At 42.1% G+C, this 21,028-nt stretch overlaps 3 protein-coding genes across 3 annotated transcripts; 1 reads left to right on the top strand and 2 right to left on the bottom strand.

The window, feature by feature from the left end:
- Nucleotides 1–682: 682 nt before the first annotated feature.
- On the bottom strand, nucleotides 683–8,789 carry zgc:195245 (uncharacterized protein LOC565483 homolog). The gene is made up of 5 exons (XM_039009995.1): nucleotides 8,662–8,789; nucleotides 5,848–5,887; nucleotides 5,461–5,632; nucleotides 2,043–2,187; nucleotides 683–1,717 (listed from the first exon to the last, which is right to left on the bottom strand). The coding sequence occupies exons 1-5, from the start codon at nucleotides 8,710–8,712 to the stop codon at nucleotides 1,613–1,615; spliced, it is 513 nt and encodes a 170-aa protein (XP_038865923.1). The 5' UTR covers nucleotides 8,713–8,789; the 3' UTR covers nucleotides 683–1,612.
- Nucleotides 8,790–10,032: 1,243 nt separating this feature from the next.
- On the top strand, nucleotides 10,033–11,696 carry LOC120060614 (protein kish-B-like). Its single transcript, XM_039009993.1, has 3 exons — nucleotides 10,033–10,162; nucleotides 10,478–10,609; nucleotides 10,864–11,696. Exons 1-3 carry the CDS (start codon nucleotides 10,153–10,155, stop codon nucleotides 10,944–10,946), a joined length of 225 nt encoding a protein of 74 aa, XP_038865921.1. The 5' UTR covers nucleotides 10,033–10,152; the 3' UTR covers nucleotides 10,947–11,696.
- Nucleotides 11,697–13,412: 1,716 nt separating this feature from the next.
- On the bottom strand, nucleotides 13,413–14,919 carry c16h1orf194 (chromosome 16 C1orf194 homolog). The gene is made up of 5 exons (XM_039010395.1): nucleotides 14,743–14,919; nucleotides 14,508–14,624; nucleotides 14,153–14,268; nucleotides 13,839–13,954; nucleotides 13,413–13,483 (listed from the first exon to the last, which is right to left on the bottom strand). The coding sequence occupies exons 1-5, from the start codon at nucleotides 14,818–14,820 to the stop codon at nucleotides 13,413–13,415; spliced, it is 498 nt and encodes a 165-aa protein (XP_038866323.1). The 5' UTR covers nucleotides 14,821–14,919.
- Between the last annotated feature and the right edge of the window lie 6,109 nt (nucleotides 14,920–21,028).

Here is a 21,028-nt window from a genome sequence, read left to right as displayed (position 1 = left end):
ACAGCACACGACACCCGGAGGGGGGACATTATAGTAGAGAATGATAGCTGGAGGAAAGAAAAGTTTGGGGGAGAAGCAGAGGCGAGTGCCGGTGGACAGCTGGCTGGTAGGAGTGTGATGGAGCCTGTCGCTTGAATAATAGCATTACACTTACAGCCCACTGACTTGAATGCGTGACATGCATCCAACATTTTACAATGCTGAATTTTGACTATAGTTGTTTTCTCAGATTGGCTAATAGCCTGCCCTACAGTTATAAATGAGTAATATAAGCATTTACTTAGTCACCCAAGGAGAATTATGGATTGTAGAATACATTTTAATTAAATAAGCAACCCATGTTACCCCAGACCCGCGGACATCCCTTTACTGCCTGGTCGGCGCCGGGAGGGCATGTCGTTATAGCTACCCCTCCCCCACACCTCATCCTTCCAGATGGCCAGTTTTTTTGCTCATCCCGTGATGGAATGAAAAGATCAGCTAGTTAAGTCCTATTGCCATGTGAAAGACCGCAGTGAGAGGGAACTGTTAAGGCCAGGAGAGCTACCCAAGTATCGATTCTCAAAGTTGTCCCTGTAGATTCTAGAACACAAGGGTTATTGAAAAAGGAATCATTGTAATCCTGGAAATCTTTATTGTCTTCTTGATAAACACATTGCTTAAAAAGAAAAGGAGCAACAAGAACAGGCAAACAATTCATTTAAACGAATAGGACTAATACACATACCATCTGTCATTGGTGGTTTAGCTATGAGTGACAACTGATGCTTTAACGACAAAATCCAGAGTTCCAGTCACTGTCATGTGTCCAATAGTGGAGTAACCACTATTGACTTTGAAAAAAAATAAACAAACCCAAAAATGAACACATTGACACTATGCTGCTGTAAACCAAGTGACTGACTTGAATGCAGACTTCAAAACAAAAAGTGTTTCTAGTAAATAATAAAAAAATACTTAGAAAAATAATGAATCTATTCATAAAGAACAAAATATTTGTCCTGAACATACACATCATTTACAGTAGACCTATGCACTTTCACTCACATTCTCTACATTGAAACCTATTGACCAGTTCCTACATTGAAACCTATTGACCAGTTCCTACATTGAAACCTATTGACCAGTTCCTACATTGAAACCTATTGACCAGTTCCTACATTGAAACCTATTGACCAGTTCCTACATTGAAACCTATTGACCAGTTCCTACATTGAAACCTATTGACCAGTTCCTACATTGAAACCTATTGACCAGTTCCTACATTGCTTTATATTTATCACACATTTTCTTATTTTATTCTTTATTTGCTTTTTTCACAAAGTATAAACAGTCCAGCAAGAGATGCATATCAGTCCCAGTAGTAGTCATTTTAGTAACTTGCTGCAGTGAAGTTGACCCTCATCATATAGCTGTAGGTTATGGGGCACAGTGGAGGCTGGTGGAGGGTGAAACAGGAGGGTGGTCGCATTGTAATGGCAGAACCATTCTGGTGAGGGAGGTGTAGAAGTGCAGTCTTTGGACTCTTGGGTGTAGAAACGGGCCGCAGCCAGAGCCTTTGTGGTGGGAGGCTGCGGGGGGTGATGGGAAGGGACAGAGCATCATGTGGCCTTCATTGCCCAGACACCTGTGTGCGCCTCAGGTTGTCCTTCACGCGAACAAACTCAGGGACACCTTTCTCCTGCTCCTCTCGACGCCTGATCTCCTCCTGCTCATACTGAAACACAACAGTAGATTTCAGACACTTCATTTTACATTTGATTCATTTAGCAGATGCTCTTATCCAGAGCGACTTACAGTAGTGAGTGCATCCATTTTTTAAAAACTTTTTCATACTGGTCCCCCATGAGAATCGAACCCACAATCCTGGCGTTGCAAGCGCCATGCTCTACCAACTGAGTCACACTGGATCCAATAACTTTTTTTCCCTTCTCAAACATGGTCATAGCCTATTTTTGTAAATACACAATTTGTTTATCCTCTTACTGTTAACTACATAGTGTGTGTGTTTCTGTGTGTGTTTGTATGTGTCTGTGTACTACCTCCAGCAGTATCTGCTGTCTCTTGCGTAGTTCAGTCTCCAGTTCTAAAGGAGGCCGTAGAGCCAGTTCCTGCTCTCTATGCTGCTCCAGCCTCCTCTGTTCCAGGACTCGCTTCAGCTCAGGCTTCTCTCCCGGTAACAGGCCTCTAAAGGGGCACAACAGACAACATATTCAGACATATTCACACTACTGAGCCAAGCAGAGCTGTACTGTGCCGGCCTGGTTTGCATCCAACATAGTTGCGAGACCATGCAGGCACAGCTTGCTCTGTGCTGTGCCAAGCGGTGCCTGCATGTCTGTCTACAATGTGAAAACAAAATATCAAAGCCAGAAGAGTACGGATCGAGTTGGCATGGTTGTGTGAAAAGGGTATGACATACACCGTCCTCAGGCCTCAGTGTATAACACGTTAACTGTAATGTCACTGTAATGTCATTACAAGTATGTATGTTCCATGCCATGAGGCAGACAGAGCCATAAATATAAATGAAAATGGATACACACACACTACAACTGGGAATAAAAGCACCATCATTTAGTTACCAATACAGTTTATCCCCCCCCCCACACACACACACACACAATTACACTACATGGCCAAAGGTATGTGGACAACTGCTCTTCGAACATCTCATTCCAAAATGAGGGGCATTAAAATGGAATTGGTCCCCCCTTTGCTGCTCTAACAGCCTCTACTCTTCTGGGAAGGCTTTCCACTAGATGTTGGAACATTGCTGCGGGGACTTGCTTCCATTTAGTCACAAGAGCATTCGTGAGGTCGGGCACTGATGTTGGACAATTAGGCCTGGCTTTCAGTCGGCGTTCTAATTCATCCCAAAGGTGTTCGATGGGGTTGACGTCAGGGCTCTGTGCAGCCCTGTCAAGTTCTTCCACACCGATCTTGACAAACAATTTCTGGATGGAACTTGCTTTGTGCACGGGGGCATTTTCATGCTAAAACAGGAAAGGGCCTTCCCCAAACTGTTGCCACAAAGTTGGAAGCACAGAATTGTCTAGAATGTCATTGTATGCTGAAGCGTTTAGATTTCCCTTCACTTGAACTAAGGGCCCTAGCCCGAAACCATGAAAAACAGCCCCAGACCATTATTCCTCCTCCACCAAACTTTACAGATGGCACTATGCATTGGGGCAAGTAGCATTCTTCTGGCATCTGTCAAACCCAGATTCCTCCGTCGGACTACCAGATGTTGAAGCGTGATTCATCACTCCATAGAAAGCGTTTCCACTGCTCCAGAGTCCAATGGCGGCATCAAGCATCCAGCCGATGCTTGGCATTGCGCATGGTGATCTTAGGCTTGTGTGCGGCTGCTCGGCCATGGAAACCCATTTCATGAAGCTCCCGACAAACAGTTATTGTGCTGACATTGCTTCTAGAGGCATTTTGGAACTCGGTAGTGAGTGTTGCAATCGAGGACGATTTTTTACACGATACGCGCTTCATCACTCGGCTGTCCCGTTCTGTGAGCTTGTGTGGCCTACCACTTCGCAGCTGAGTCATTGTTGCTCCTAGACGTTTCCACTTCACAATAACAGCACTTACAGTTGACTGGGGCAGCTCTAGCAGGGAAGATATTTGACTAACTGACTTTTTGGAAAGGTGGCAATGTTGAAAGTCACTGAGCTCTCCAGTTCAGGCCATTCTACTGCCAATGTTTGTCATGGCTGTGTGCTCGATTTTATACAACTGTCAGCAACGGGTGTGGCTGAAATAACAGAATCCACTAATTTGGCCATGGAGTGTATCTGCACCATTCATTTGGTTTATGCGTTGGCAGATGTGATCTTTCTTAAAACTTTTGAGACATACAGTGCATTCAGAAAGTATTCAGACCCCTTGACTTTTTCCACATTTTGTTACGTTAAAGCCTTATTCTAAAATTAATTAAATGTTTTTTTTTTTCAATCTACACACAATACCCCCATAATTACAAAGCAGTGTCGCTGCACAGCTATTTTCAGGTCTCTCCAAAGATGTTCGATCGAGTTCAAGTCCAGGCTCTGGCTGCGCCACTCAAGGACATTCAGAGACTTGTCCCGAAGATACTCCTGTGTTGTCTTGACTGTGTGCTCAGCGTCATTGTCCTGTTGGAAGGTGAACCTTTGCCCCAGTCTGAGGTCCTGAGCGCTCTGGAGTAGGTTTTCATCAAGGTTCTCTCTGTACTTTTCTCCATTCATCTTTGCCTCAATCCTGCCTAGTTTCCCCGTCCCCGTCCCTGCCACTGAAAAACATCCCCACAGCATGATGCTGCCACCACCATGATGCTGCCACCACCATGCTTCACCGTAGGGATGGTGCCAGGTTTCCTCCATATTGGGACACTTGGCATTCAGGCCAAATAACTCAATCTTGGTTTCATCAGACCAGAGAATCCTGTTTTTCATGGTCTGAGAGTAATTTAGGTGCCTTTTGGCAAACTCCAAGCGGACTGTCATGTGCCTTTTACTGAGGAGTGGCTTCGATCTGGCCACTCTACCATAAAGGCCTGATTGGTGGAGTGCTGCAGGGATGGTTGTCCTTCTGGAAGGTTCTCCCATCTCCACAGAGGAACTCTGGAGCTCTGTCGGAGTGACTATCGGATTCTTGGTCACCTCCCTGACCAAGGCCCTTCTCCCGCGACTGCTCAGTTTGGCCAGGCGGCCAGCTCTAAGAAGAGTCTTGGTGGTTCCAAACTTCTTCAATTTAAGAACGATAGAGGCTGCTGTGTTCTTGGAGACCTTCAATTCTGCAGACATTTTTGGATCCGTTCCCCAGATTTTTGCCTCAACACAATCCTGTCTTGGAGCTCTATGGACAATTCCTTCGACCTCATGGCTGGGTTTTTGCTCTGACATGCACTATCAATTGTGAGACCTTATTTAGACAGGTGTGTGCCTTTCCAAATGATGTTCAATCAATTGAATTTACCACAAGTGGACTCCAATCAAGTTGTAGAAACATCTCAAGGATGATCAATTGAAACAGGATGCACCTGAGCTCAATTTCGAGTCTCAGAGCGAAGGGTCTGAATACTTATGCAAATAAAAATGTCTAAAACCTGTTTTTGCTTTGTCGTTATGGGGTATTGTGTAGATTGATGAGGGGGGGGGAAACAATTTAATCTATTTTAGAATAATACTGTAATGTAACAAAATGTGAATAAAGGGAAGGGGTCTGAATATTTTCCAAATGCACTGTATAATAGAACCTATAGTCTATTTCTGTGTATATTGTAAGTATATGGGAGTCTTTATTTCAAGTTGGTCCTTTGTAACTCAGTTGGTAGAGCATGGTGCTTGTAATGCCAGGGTAGCGGGTTTGATTCCCGTGACCACCCAATCGTAAAATGTATGCACGCGTGACTGTCGCTTTGAATAAAAGTGCCTGTTAAATGGCATATATTATATATTATTAACCAACCGTTTGGTGCTGAGCAGTAGTTCGCGGTGCAGGTCGTGGTGGCTGGGTGTCTCCACAGTGGAGCCGTTCAGTTTCACCCTGGGCGGCTGCTGGGACTGTGTCTGAGTCCCCTCCGGGACCTCACTAAACTCTGTAGACTGCCGGGACAGGGGCTCGCGGCACACATAGTTCTCTCCAGGAGAGAAAGGGTTCATTATTTTTCGGATGATTTGGCACAAGTCTAGCCTGATTCTTGCCAGCTCTGTTGCTGTCAGAAAATTCCATAAGGAGTTGACAAGAGAGCAAAAACGGACAGGCACTCAGGTTAGCACAAGTCAACCTGTACCATCAAATCTAGATCACATAATTCATGAATTGAATCAGTACTAGGTTTTACTATAGATATACCTTTTCGGTGGTGTCGAAATCCTGGCCGCTGAGGAAGCACCTGAAAGGTGAGAGAAAAGAGAGGAAATCATAAATGAACTCAAGCAGAGTATAACAAACATTGCACTGCATGAGGTCCTGTAATATGATGCAGTAGGGAACAACACATCCACACCACATGGTACCAAGGATACGGTGTAAAACAGAAAACTGATGAAGACCTCACAGTTGAAACACTGTCAATGAGCCACATAGTGGAATCTCTTTCAACGTTTGCTCCACATGCTATTTGATCACCATCTCCAGAATCTGCTATGAAACAGTAGATGTGTGTGTGTATTATTTTCCTATAGTGCAAAACAATATCCATCACAGAACACCTTTTAATCAAACAATATGCTATGTAATCAAGTCGTCCCTTGGTTAATCAAGCTGCTTGTTGATTTGCCCTGTGAGAGCTAGGTTGTGTAATTACATAGGTGCTACAAGAGGAAGTGCCATCCCTGGCTAGGCTATTAACGCATGTCCGTCTGTATTTACTCAAAGTGCTGTCGCACAGAGGGAGCCGATGGCTGACGACTAATTTATGTAACGCGCCTTATCACCCTTTCAGATCGTCAGGTCCTATCAAATGTTTGGCTCCACCCTCAAGGTTGCCAAGGTTTCCCTGGCCCATTCTCAAGCTCATCATCACCACAGGAGATTTTAATGTCATCGTGATAACAATGCCATGTTAACTATTTGATGGCAAAAATCAACAAATATGAGAGATCGTGGTACATAACGATGCATGTTTCGTCTTTCTCATTATACCCTGGAGGCCGTTGAAAAGAAAACACCAAGCTATTAGAACTGAACAACCTTTGCACCTTTTTAAAACCATGTAATAGCCTTATTATTAAACTTGTATAAGTTTTTATGAAGGTGAATGTATTGTAAAGTGTTACGATTGGAAGTACAGAAATGGCTACCACAGCTGGTGAGAGAGAATCAACTCATCATAACAGACTGTTCCTTCTAGTCCGCACACAGCAGAGCACATGCCTCTGCCAGCCACACCCAGTAGTTGAAATCAACTCTTGTTTGGAAATAGGCCTCATGGATAGTATCATATTAACCAGCGGGCAGATGGCAGACTGCAGTTGTTGTGACTGGCCTTTCACTAAGACAGACAAAGTCAAAACCCATCTTGTTCCAGGCCACAAGTAATGTCAACACTGCAGGTCTACTACAGGTCTAGATTGTCTTGTGTGCTGGACTGATGGCGGTGCACACATAATATGTTGGAGACAAGGAGGCTGTGGGAAGTGACTGCTATTGGTCCTGCAGCCCATCAACTACCCAGCATGCCCTGTGCCAAGTTGGGCCTGCATGTCTGTCTATTGCTGCTTTTCGACTGTAACGTCGGTGTTACAATAGTGTATACACCCTTATGTTATACTACGGAAATTGTGTTTCCATAGCTAGGGTTGACAGTGAGGACTTGTGAAGAGAAGAATCAACCTCTGCATAATCAAAACAGTTGCTTTGTAAGGTGTTAAAGTTCTTAAAGTTCACAGTTAGCAATTGTTATGTAAATGCCAGCTGGAAAAGTATCAGTGGCCTGGCTTTTGCCCCAAGTGAGAGCATGTCCGCCGGAGCTATGGCCCAGTGAGACACGGGTGCCAGTCCACGTAGATGGAAATAGAAAAGTCTGAGCTTTTTGAGTAAAACACTGGGGTAAATCCTGTATGGAAATGTGCCATATAAGACATGTCACTCTATATTAAAGTCAGTATGGTGCCAAGAACTATCTGCTATCTATGGCACTGGGTGTATAAACTACGCTGTCCTGGTGCCCTCTCTCTCGCTCCCCCTCCCTCCCTCTTGGAGCCAGGTCCCAGCAGGGTGTTGATCTGGAAATGGAGGATTAAGAGGGACAGACAGGGAACAGGGTGACTCACTTTTAGCCCAGGACAAAGCCGGGGACGGAGACTGGGACAGATCCAAAGTTAAGGACTGCGTGAGTGCCAGTCGCCATCCAGACCAGTCCAATCTGGTTTACTGGTTTGTTTCCTCCCAAACCATTGAGGCACCGTTGCCGAGGGGGCATATGTGTTCTGGAGTCGGGAGATTAGACCGCTACATCACTCTGACACACATCATTCCATTTCATATCATTGTGCTAAACCACAACAACTACATATTCATTTCTTGAGGGCACAACCTCTTAGATTGAATTTGTATCACTATATCGTCAGTTTATGGTCAAACCAGTTCAATAAGAAGTTTGTCCCTTCTTGCTAGATTCAGATGACCCATCTTTGACAGCCCACTTGGCCACCTTGTGGCCATTAGTGGTAACATTATTTTTTATTGTATTGTTTAATTTAACCTTTATTTAACTAGACAAGGCAGTTAAGAACAAACTCTTATTTACAATGACGGCCTACCCTGGCCAAACCCTCCCCTATCCCGGATGACGCTAGGCCAATTGTCCTTCCACACACGGTCTGTAATGGTCTATTACTGATTAAATATTGACACTGTAAAGTTGTTGCTCTGCCTTGAATATAACCCCATAAAACATCTCAAATCCAGAGAGCAATGATGTCCATCCATTGGACTAATGCATAATGAACATTGAATCCAATCTTTAAAGGACATTATCAATCATCATCCACACAGATCAGATACTTTTCTGTGTTTAACAGATTCACTTGTTAACCATAGAAATATAACATAATTATATTTCTCTGGTCACCACCACCTGTGACAGATGGCCAACAGACAACCAGACATGACAGTTGAGCCTCCAGTTCAGACAGGAGTTCATAAGATAATAAATAGACTCACTTTCTTTGCGCTGTATGACCCTTCCATGGCACGATCACCACAGTCACCCATTTCTATCAAGCTACAAGATCCCCCTCTCTCTTATTCAATAGTCCATTGTCAAATGCCACACACCTCGACACAGACAGGTGTCTGCTTCTTTCTGGCTTCCGAATCCAACATAGTAGTGCGGTCGCTGAGTAGAAGACTGTCTGTAGGTTACAGTTCAATGACTTAACCTACCAGTTGTCAACACACAGTGGTAGTAGGCAACCCCTGTGATCCCGTTACGCTATTCAAGATTATGGCTGCGTCCCAAATGACACCCTTATTCTCTATATAGTGCATTCCTTTTGATCAGGGCTCTTGTCAAAAGTAGTGCACTACATAAGGAATAGGGCACCATTTGAGACGCAAGCTAAACCTCACCACAAACCACAACCCCCAGGGATTGGGACGTCAGATTAGCTAATTGCCGTGGACACCAATGCTGCTTTTAACCACTCCAAATTACAAATGTAATGTAATGCAGAATAAACAAGCGGAGTTGCTATGCTGCTTTTAAACCAAGGCCTTTATGGCAGTGATGGCAGTCCTCTCAGCATCTTTGGGAATCTACTCCTTGACAGCTGAACCCTTTAATGCTGTCTAGTAAATCTGACAACATGGTCTAAGGCCTTTATGCTTTCAAGTAAATTAATTAATATATGGTTGCTATTACTGTAGGGTGTTTTCAATAGGTCCAATACTGGAATGTTACACGAACCAACAGGCCGGGGGAGTAAAAGAGTGATAGAGTATGTTTGCGTGCTACTTTAGATTATATATAGGATTAGACATTCGGTTTCCCAGACACAGATTAAGCCTAATCTTGGACTAAAAAAACATCACAAATTGAGATTCTCCATTGAAAGCACTTTTTAGTCCAGGACTAGGATCAATCTCTGTTAGGAAAACCAGCCCTAAATGTGAATAGAGTGAGGTGGATTTTCCCGCACATGGGGTGCATTTTAATAGTGTAAAGTGGCTTCCTCTTATTGTCTCCTTTCCTCACATATCTGAAAACATCACATAGGTCCAGTTTAGCTCTTCAAATCAGTGCAGAATGCAGATGTAAGTAGAAAAGGAAAAGCTTCCACTTAGAGATGCACCCTTATTGTACCAGATATGGAATAGAATGGTTTTGCAAATGGCTTTCGTGTACTTGTGTGTCTCAAAAGCCCTCAGATTGTCCTACTACTCAGATACATGTAAATGTTTATCTGGTCAAACAAATACAAATGTAGTAGCTGCCTGCCTTTGCTTCCAGCATTCATTCTGTTCCTGTGATGCTGCTTGCTCGTCGATCCATTAGTCCTTCCTTTCCAGTAGCACTCAAATCGACATATTTCGAGCTCTACTGATCAGCCTGTTTACAGAAGTCGCTCATGTATAACTACTAAACAAACGACAAGAAGCATACAGATACGTTACTGATTTTAAAATCTTTGGCAGTAACCACAACCTGTGAAAATGGCAAACGGTATGCGACGCTTATTTCTGGATCATAAAACAAATGGAAGTACAGTTGCTTACTAACGTAGTTAGCTAACTAACTTTAGCCACCAGGAAGTTCAGGTGTTGTTAGCAAGCCAACTAGCTAACGTTAGCTAATGTGGAGACGTGGCTCACAGCACAAGCCATTCATGTCAAAAGCCAAATGAAGCCCTAAATGATAGTCAAACTTGCTTGAAATGCACAATTCGTTAACTTTAGCTAATTTCATAAACTGTACAAAAAAAATCTGTGAAATGTATACATCAATTTGCTATAATGCCTAGTATATTTCTCTGAACAGTGTATTCATTCGATGGTTTACTGGTGTTCGGCTTGCTGTTTATCTGCACGTGTGCCTACCTGAAGAAAGTGCCTCGAGTGAAGGGCTGGCTGCTGGCAGAGAAGAGAGGGGTCTGGGGGGTGTTCTACAAAGGTATTTAGTGGGAATAAGATGGTGCCTCCCAAAATAACATGCCAGAGATTGATAATTAGTCAACAGCATTAAATCAGGCACCCCTAGACATATGCTTTCTAAAAGGGAAAGTTAAGCATGATTTCATTAAAAGTTAATGCATATCACTTGTGCATTTTGCACAAACACCTCCACTGGCTTTTCTAATGAGTGTGAAATGTGATGTTTTTTACAACTTGATATCACCTTGATTGTCTTTGTTATTGGCTCAACAGCATCTGTGATTGGGACCAGACTTCACCTGACAGTGGCTCTATCCTGTGTGACCATGGCGTTCTACGTTCTCTTTCTAAAGTGACCAACTAGGAGACTGGACTGTCTAGTCTGGTCCCAGATTTGTTTGACAATGACAACAATGGATTTGGCAAGACCGCACAAACAGATCTGGGACGAGGCTACATGGACACTGCCACTGAGCTTGGAACCAATGAACAATGTGGCGAGAAAAGAGGATGGGGCTACACACTTTTGAAATGTGGTCTTCTGTTTGTCAACACGCCACACACCCTTCACTTTCTGAAGTGAGATGTTTATTTTATTTGGAATGGTGATGAAAAAGACACTGACTGACACAGAGATCAACAACATGAGTGTCCCCCTGTGTGCAGTCAATGGTCAAAATGGGATGGTTGATTTATCTCTTTCTGTTAATTCTAATTAAGGAGTTTCGAGATTTTATGTGGGGGGTTTTTGCAAGACAAATGGTACTGGTGTAAATATATTCCATGTGCCTGTCTTGTTGAATTTACTGCAAGTTACTTGAGTGAAGAGTGAGGCTTCACCATTGTGTGACTAGTGCTGTTGGGGTTCAGGACTTTGGACTAATGTACCTACACAGGACCAATGTATAATATAGCCATTAATTTGACATGAAACATGACACTAATGATCTGAACCACATCTTAACATTTGCCAGTACTTTGTCCCTTGTTACAGTGATGCAAAGTGTATGTTTTTATAAGTGTGATTTTCTAAGATGTGGATGAGGGTGAACATGGAAACAAAGTGTTTCAAATATATCACAGTAAATAAATGCATTTTAACAATTTATAAGGTATTTATATATATGTACAGTACCAGTCAAAAGTTTGGACAGGACAAAGCCTTTGAGTTTTTTCTTTATTTTTACAGTTTTCTACATTGTTGAAGAATAGTGATGACATCAAAGCTATGAAATAACACATGGAATCATGAAGTAACCAAAAAAGTGTTATTTCATAGTTTTAATGTCATCACTATTATTCTACAATGTAGAAAATAGTCAAAATACATAAAAAAATTAAATGAATGCTACTGTACTTGAGGAAACTTTAAAAGTTCTTGACATTTTCCAGATTGACTGAACTTCATGTCTTAAGGCAATGATGGACTGTCGTTTCTCTTTGCATATTTGAACCATAATATGGACTTGGTCTTTTACCAAATAGGGTCATCATCTGTATACCACCCCTACCTTGTCACAACACAACTGATTGGCTCAAACGCATTAAGAAGGAAAGAAATTCCACAAATTAACTTTTAAGAAGACACTGATGTTAATTGAAATTCATTCCAGGTGACTACCTCATGAAGCTGGTTGAGAGAATGTCAAGAGTGCAAAGCTGTCATCAAGGCAAAGGGTGGCTACTTTGAAGAATCTAAAATCTATTTTGATTTGTTTAACACTTTTTTGGTTACTACATGATTCCATAAAGAAAAACCCTTGAATGAGTAGGTGTGTGCAAAATTTTGACTGGTACTGTATGTTGTGTGGTTTATTATAAACAAGCAAATGTAGGCCTACTCATTACAAGGCATGCCCACATTACCATTGATGGCCACACGAGGGCACGCTATTATTTTACTCCAACCTTTCTTTCCTCCGAGAGTTCCCATGATTCTCTGCGCTCTATAAATTCAACAACGTGGTAGTACGGTCAGTTTTGTTTGAATGGTGGTATGTATGTGTGTTTTGTGTGCCTGTACGACTGAATGAGTGTGTGATTGTTTTATGTTTATAGTTCTACACAGTGATCTGGTTTGATTTGGTTGGGGTTTGACCATGCCCCGATTCTGAAATGATAATACCCGACATGCGAGCTCCTGAGGCAATGAGCATGAAGCTTCCATGAACTTCAGGGCTCTACAATAAATTGTGGTCAGAAGTGATGACTCGATCAGATATACTAGTGCCGAGGAGATTTGTAGTTTTACCTCATTCTCCACACTGGCTAATGAGTATAACAGCGATTCTGATCTGCTATACATTTTTAAATTGTTCCCCTGGGACGATAATTAACACTGTTGTAGGTGGCTAGCTAGCTACTTAGCCAACGTTTTCTGGCTAGCTCGCCAGCCAACCCTTGTCCAGGCATGCTAGATCACATTTATTTTAGCCAGATATTGGGGTTAAGGACAAAAGTAGTGAGCGTTTATGGAGAGAAGGGAATCACGTGTGCCAGGTTAGTTTTATAGCAGAAATTCAGTGGCTCTGCTGCTTCCCCATTAAAATAAAAAAGCCTGGGTGGCAACAAACAAACATTTGATCAATGTGCAACCAAACAAACATTTTGATGTTATAAGGTTCATTCACACAACTGTTGGCTCGTGTGCTGAAAATGCAACCACCACTCAACAATATGCTGTCAAAGTTAAGGAATGCTTATATTTTAAGATGTTTCAGTGACTTGAATACTTAAATATAGTAATGATCTTGTGTAGGGGGTAGTTCACTGGAGGTTGAGTGATGTCCATTGCCCACTGAGTGAGTTGTGTGACAGTATTATTAGGTGGAGTAGAATCCCCCATCGTGCTTCCTGGAGTATCCCCTGTTAGTAGAGGCGTTGTGATGAGATTCTGTGGAGACAAAAAAAATAGATCTTATCATACATTGTTAGGGAAAATGCCCTGCCTAGGCCAGTAGAGAACTGATTCCACTCATACCTGGCCAGGCCCAGGGCTTTTACAATTAGCTCAGAACTAGGACAACAATCTTTTAGAAGTCCCAGTAGTTATGGCCATGGTCAAAAAGCTCTTTATATACCAGTCACAAGAAGTAGCTGAGATGACGATAGATGTTCCTTTCACAGACTACCTGATTATAGATTGGATTTCAGTCATACTCATCCTCTTCTTGCCTGCGTGTATTCACTAAGTATTCGCTAATCAATTATTTATTGAACAAGTCATTAGGGTTGTATTGAAATCTTACCTATTGTTCCCTCAATGCTGTAGATGGAAGACTTCTGTGAGTTCATCCATACTTTGACTTCTTTCTTGGTTTCACACAAGGGCGCTTCATGTTTTCCACGGTTCTTCAGAGTCCTCCTACAGAGTTAGTTTTACATTAGTTGAGTTAATCTCTTCCCGCAGCTTCTGTTCGGCACCCTATTCCCTATATAGTGCACTACTTTTGACCAGAGCCCTATGGCACCCTATTCCCTATATAGTGCAATACTTTTGACCAGAGCTCTCGACTACAGCAGCACCACAGTTGAGCATCCACCCCGGTTCCATCACACTCACCCATGGTCGTCAGTAAAAGTCTCCCTCTGGTATAAGGTCTGGTTCTTACTACTGAGGAACTCTTGGTGGTGGTCATAGGTTGATTTCAGATGGAAGTCTAGGCTGTCTTTAGGTGCCTTGGTTGGGAGAGAGTACAGTGATGTGATAGGTGATCGTTCTGTTTGTATGTCATTTTGTGACGTAAATTCTGAATTTCTTCAGTTTCTGTAAAATGTGTGCATGAATCAGTCAAGTCAAATACGTTTATATTGTACTAGCTAGCTGAATTTGGCTAGTACAACTTATTTTCATGTTGTCCTTTGTGTCAAGCTAATAATAGACATAGGCCTATTATAGAGAAATAATATTAGCCTACCTGCCGGTCATGATACCGGACATTCCTTCTGATGCTGGCTAGAGTAGCCCTGTCATTTAGACAACTCCACGGTTCGTCATTTTGAGCTATGTGAGTTGGTTTATCAAATGGCTCTTTCTGTTCATTTGGAAAGAAGAATGCATAGGCTGATCAAATAGCGGAAATCATGTAGGCCTACTTAAAAGTAAAAAAATATATATATATTTTCAGTGCTAGAGCTGCAATTTAGGCCTACCTGACATTGCCTTGCCCCAGTCAATGAGTAGTCGTTCTCAGTTTTAGGAAAAGGAAAGGGATCTCTCGTTAGTGGCATTATAAAAGCTGGAAATGTTACAATGTTGAGGATGATAAACACATGCTCTTGCCGCCAAATTGTATCCCCTTGTTTGTCGCACTAGAATGTTTACTAACTCGCCATGGTTGCTAGGCGATTCATTGTGACACCACATCCACATATATCATTTATTTAAATATTTACGTATTCCTCATCCTTTGCAGAAATGTGAGTTTACGAAAGGTTTAGATTTGCCAATTTTGACTAATGTAATTTATTGAACGTATATAGCAAGCGCTATTCATTTACACAAAGACATCTCAAAGCGATGTGAAGCATCAACAAAAAAACAAGCATTTTAAAAACAACATATTTGATAATGAGTTGATGATTAATGACTAGGATATTATTTATGGAAAACAATATTGTAATGAAAAATAAATATTAAAAAATGAGTGTACCCTGTAATATCACGTTCATGTTTCCTACTATGTAAACCCAACCAATTGCCGTGTCTTGCCAGGGGTTTCCAGTCCACTAGTTACAACAGCCACAAAGTCAAAATTGGCTATATTTCATATAAACAAAAATATGCAAAAAACAATTGCCTAACATTTTTTGTCTAATCCCTGTTCACCAACAAATGGGGCCGAATAAAAATGCACAAGGCCTAATTTCAGTTGACAATATCGTGCACTTGTCAAAAAGGGCCGCGCTGTTTGGGATCATTGGGACGTCCATACCTCCCATTGAGGTTGACGTTTAAACTGGTTAAGGTAAGGGTTGAGCCGTTAAGGTTAGAGTTTGATAAGGGTAGGGGTTTAGGATATGGACGTCCCAAGGATCCCAGATAGCACTGATCCGGTCAAAAAGCACCTGTGGAGTGCGATAATGCCTGCAAAAACCCCGGAATTTTGGAATGCAAAAGATAATTGATTGTGTAAGTAAAATATACACAATCATGCTGACCATTCATTGAATAATAAACATTTTTAAACGAGCATTTTATTTAATTATTTTCAGGGCGCAAGCTAGAGAGTGAAAGCGCCTGCGCCTCATAGGTAGACTGCTAGAGGATGCTGTGTCAACTGTCGTGGCATAAATTCAACCCTCCACCCCGCATAAATTTCACCTCCAGCGTGGCGCGGACCTACAAGCTGTTGATTGTAGCCTACCTGCTGCTCAAGAAAGATGATGCGCCGAGCTTCACACAGTTTTCTTCACCTTCTTTGGCTATTTTTTGTTCAAATTTATGCGTCCAGTGATTTGCCCATATGCAAAGAGGTAAGGAGCATGGAATGATACGTTGTCTTTTAACATAATTGTGACTAATTGACTGTATTTTCACCCATATGGCATAACAATAACATAAAGTGCACTTCATTAGGTAACCTAAACAAAACCAATTGTATTGCTTCACATAATTGTACATTTATTTTGTATAACTCAGATTTCAGATAACTAAACTGTAACGTTTCTATTAACTAGCTGGGAATTTCTACAAAATAATTGCAAACATTTTCCTGTAGTTTTCAATGCAGTCTTTTAAAAATACATGATCCATCCTTTTATGGTCCATTATGAAAAGCATATTGACTGATCAGTTGGAGCAGAACTCATTCATATTGACATACATACACGTTGTCTGATGCAGCCTACGTCTCAGTTAGTAACCTCTGAATTTGACCTCCATAAATGCACTACACTGTAAACAACGAGCCATCATAAGTGAAGATGATCTAGAAACCTGATCGTATTTGAAGAAGTACCCTTCACACAATTAGTAGGAATATTTTATGAGTAATAGACGTTTGCTATTGTAGGCTTTATGGAAATATGATGCAAAGAACCATAGAATTCAAAACAGTCACAGATTAGTTATCAGAACCATATAATTCAAAACAGTCACAGATGGCTGAATGGCCAGTTATAGGACAGAATACATGCAAATCTGTTGGTATGTCTGTTAGAATTCTGATGTAATATTATGGTATTTCAAGATAGTGGGGGTCAGGTGAGTTTTTTAACTGTTGTATCACACTTTTCAGCGTGGGGGGTGGTGGGAGAAGGAGTCTGGGTGGTAAGAGGTGCTGAACTGTACCCCTAGACCTAATCAACAGCCCAACTGTTCTCTATTTATTTTATTTTAAGCGCTGAGGTCAAATGTAATCATTTTAAAACTGTTGAACCGTCATCAACCCCATACACACATTCACTCTGAGGTAGCCTATACAGAAATGAACCGTAGAAACAATAGATGCCTAATTTTCTACTTTCCTAAAGAGTTTGTCATTGTCATTCAGTACTGCAGAGCTCCCGTACTCAACAGACAGACTGCAGGCCGGATCCGGACCAAGAACGGGGTCAATACGGACCACGGGTCCCAAATATATATATTTTTTAAAACCACATTTTCAAATAAAAACATTTATTCGTCATATACACATATTTAGCAGATGTTATGCGGGTGTAGGGAAATGTTTGTTTTGGGGGGCGAACTCAGTCGGGCTTCCACCCCAGTATCATATGAACACACATAAGACATGGCAAAATGTGTAGAATTGTAGGAAATTAGCATTAAAGCTACAACATGTTCTCTCTGTCAACAAGAGGGGTGTGAACAGTTTGGGGACGCATGGGTTGTGAGGTGGGGGTTTGTTACCACGCTGATGAATGACAATATCCATTCAGACCGTTCTTTTCCACCTAGGAAATCTGTGAGACCGGACTGTCTCAAATAGTACTTGAGTACCCCTGCTGTAGAGGCTTCTGCTAGGAGCATTTCTCTTATCGCGAGTTGTTAACCACACTCTGAACCGGTCTCCTACACACACATTATGGTGATGCCTGTGTTAAATGGACATGTGTTACACTGGTATGGCGTCAGTTAGTTTGGTGTTGCTTACATAGCCTTTATTAGTCATAGTCAGTTGCCTGTGTGTGTGTGCAACAGTTTTCTGCCTTAAGCAAGTCCTTAGCTCTCCAGTTAACAACTCTCCTGGCTGTAGTCTACTTTCTCTTCTTAATATTTGCATGACTACTGTGGTGTTTGATAATGCCTAGGCATTTCTTGTATCAATAACGTTGTTGCTGGGGTGTGAATGGAGAGCTGATATGCACCATGCTTGCTAGTATTGGAAGTTGTCACCATATACAGTGGGGCAAAAAAGTATTTAGTCAGCCACCAATTGTGCAAGTTCTCCCACTTAAAAAGATGAGAGAGGCCTGTAATTTTCATCATAGGTACACTTCAACTATGACAGACAAAATGAGAAAAAAAATCCAGAAAATCACATTGTAGGATTTTTAATGAATTTATTTGCAAATTATGGTGGAAAATAAGTATTTGGTCACCTACAAACAAGCAAGATTTCTGGCTCTCACAGACCTGTAACTTCTTCTTTAAGAGGCTCCTCTGTCCTCCACTCGTTACCTGTATTAACGGCACCTGTTTGAACTTGTTATCAGTATAAAAGACACCTGTCCACAACCTCAAACAGTCACACTCCAAACTCCACTATGGCCAAGACCAAAGAGCTGTCAAAGGACACCAGAAACAAAATTAAGCAATTATTAGGAAATGGAAGACATACAAGACCACTGATAATCTCCCTCGATCTGGGGCTCCACGCAAGATCTCACCCCGTGGGGTCAAAATGATCACAAGAACGGTGAGCAAAAATCCCAGAACCACACGGGGGGACCTAGTGAATGACCTGCAGAGAGCTGTGACCAAAGTAACAAAGCCTACCATCAGTAACACACTACGCCGCCAGGGACTCAAATCCTGCAGTGCCAGACGTGTCCCCCTGCTTAAGCCAGTACATGTCCAGGCCCGTCTGAAGTTTGCTAGAGAGCATTTGGATGATCCAGAAGAAGATTGGGAGAATGTCATATGGTCAGATGAAACCAAAATATAACTTTTTGGTAAAAACTCAACTCGTCGTGTTTGGAGGACAAAGAATGCTGAGTTGCATCCAAAGAACACCATACCTACTGTGAAGCATGGGGGTGGAAACATCATGCTTTGGGGCTGTTTTTCTGCAAATGGACCAGGACGACTGATCCGTGTAAAGGAAAGAATGAATGGGGCCATGTAATGTGAGATTTTGAGTGAAAACCTCCTTCCATCAGCAAGGGCATTGAAGATGAAACGTGACTGGGTCTTTCAGCATGACAATGATCCCAAACACACCGCCCGGGCAACGAAGGAGTGGCTTCGTAAGAAGCATTTCAAGGTCCTGGAGTGGCCTAGCCAGTCTCCAGATCTCAACCCCATAGAAAATCTTTGGAGGGAGTTGAAAGTCCGTGTTGCCCAGCAACAGCCCCAAAACATCACTGCTCTAGAGGAGATCTGCATGGAGGAATGGGCCAAAATACCAGCAACAGTGTGTGAAAACCTTGTGAAGACTTACAGAAAACGTTTGACCTCTGTCATTGCCAACAAAGGGTATATAACAAAGTATTGAGATAAACTTTTGTTATTGACCAAATACTTATTTTCCACCATAATTTGCAAATAAATTCATTAAAAATCCTACAATGTGATTTTCTGGATTTTTTTTCTCATTTTGTCTGTCATAGTTGAAGTGTACCTATGATGAAAATTACAGGCCTCTCTCATCTTTTTAAGCGGGAGAACTTGCACAATTGGTGGCTGACTAAATACTTTTTTGCCCCACTGTATATGACCCATTCCTTATTCCTTGTTTGGGTTAACAAGGTTACATAAAGACTTCATAACACATTCTTAAGTCATACGTAACACATTCATAAGCTGTTCACATTTCATGAATGCTTAGCAAAATCAGCTGGAGCAAAAACAGTTTATAGTAGAACTAACATCCCCAAGTGACTTGGCGTCATGATTAGGCCCATGTAAGGACAATGTGTTCCAGGAAACCTACAGCCACCTTTACCTCAAGGTGAGAGAGCTTAGAGGCAGATTAAGTTGAAGGGACACCATGGCTGACTGATTCATCAGAATTATTTGTATTCGGACAGAGCCTGTGTGTGTGTGCCTGTGAGACCATGAGGAGACAGGGTCACAATGTCCCGTTGCCACGGTTTACTCATGTTTTTATGAACAAGGAGTATTAGATTCGAGCCAGGCAGAGCACATCTTCAATTTATGAATTTTCATTTTATCCATCAACGGTTCACTTTCACTCCCTCTCCCTCTCCCACTCTCTCTCTCCTCTCTCTGTCTCTCTCTCTCCTTCTACATCTCTCTCTCCCTCCCCCTCTCCCTCTCCCTCTTCTCCTCCCACTCACTCCCCTTATCTCTAAAACAAAAGCTAATGTAGCTGCACTAATAAAAAACAGAAGTGTGTTAGAGGGAACATTTGTCTGCTGGTTGTTAACTATTAATCCTACATGGTCCAGAGTGGGGGTTAGGTTTACTCTGCAAAGTGCTCTTGTTCTACAGTGCAATACCATTGAACAGAGTCCTATGGGCCCTGGTTAAAAGTAGTGCACTAGGTTGGGAACAGGGTGCCATTTGGGACATAGCCCAGTAATTCTTGACATATATGGCCCAATGGCCTATTTAGATGCCTTGACTTTCACCTCTGTACTAGCCTTGCTTGTCAGGACTCACGGCACTCCACAGCGGCTGTGAGAAGAGCCTGAGTGCCAGTCCGTTTCTACTGTGTTGCCAACCCCTTATGGAATTATCATGGCAGTGAGTGACAAGGAGTTGGAATGATAGTACAAACATACTGTATCTGAGACCAGGCTAGGAAGAGACTGTACTCTTCTGTATATTCTCAGTATGCATTTTATATTCTGCTTACTGACTCACTGCTTACATCTTCTAAGTAAAGAGTACTCCTACGATGACGTTATGATGGGAGGGCTACACCTACAGCAACCTTTGTCGAAGGAAGACTTAACGGTTACTGTTTCTTGTTGGCACTCTGTCACACCTATAGCAAAGCCACTTGAAACAAACAAGACATCCTATGTTGCCTGTCTGTATGTAGTTGTAATGACTTGCTAAGAGATGATTGCGATGAGTTGTTGACAGAAGGGTTGGCCCAGTCTGCAGCTTTTCCAGCTTTTTCCTTGGCTACTAAATAAGTCAATAACCCCAAGGTGAGGGAGATTAAGACAACAGGTGAGGCAGCAGCCTCTTGACTGTGCAAATATTGATCCGATCCTTTTATTTGGAAAGGGGGTTGGTCTCGTTTAGAGGGAAATTTGGCTGAAGGTGATGCATTATGTTGAGAAATCATGTGTATTGGCC

This window comes from Salvelinus namaycush, chromosome 16, assembly GCF_016432855.1.
Source record: "Salvelinus namaycush isolate Seneca chromosome 16, SaNama_1.0, whole genome shotgun sequence".
NCBI classification, from domain to species: Eukaryota; Metazoa; Chordata; class Actinopteri; order Salmoniformes; family Salmonidae; genus Salvelinus; species Salvelinus namaycush.
This window is presented reverse-complemented; position numbering and strand designations above follow the sequence as displayed.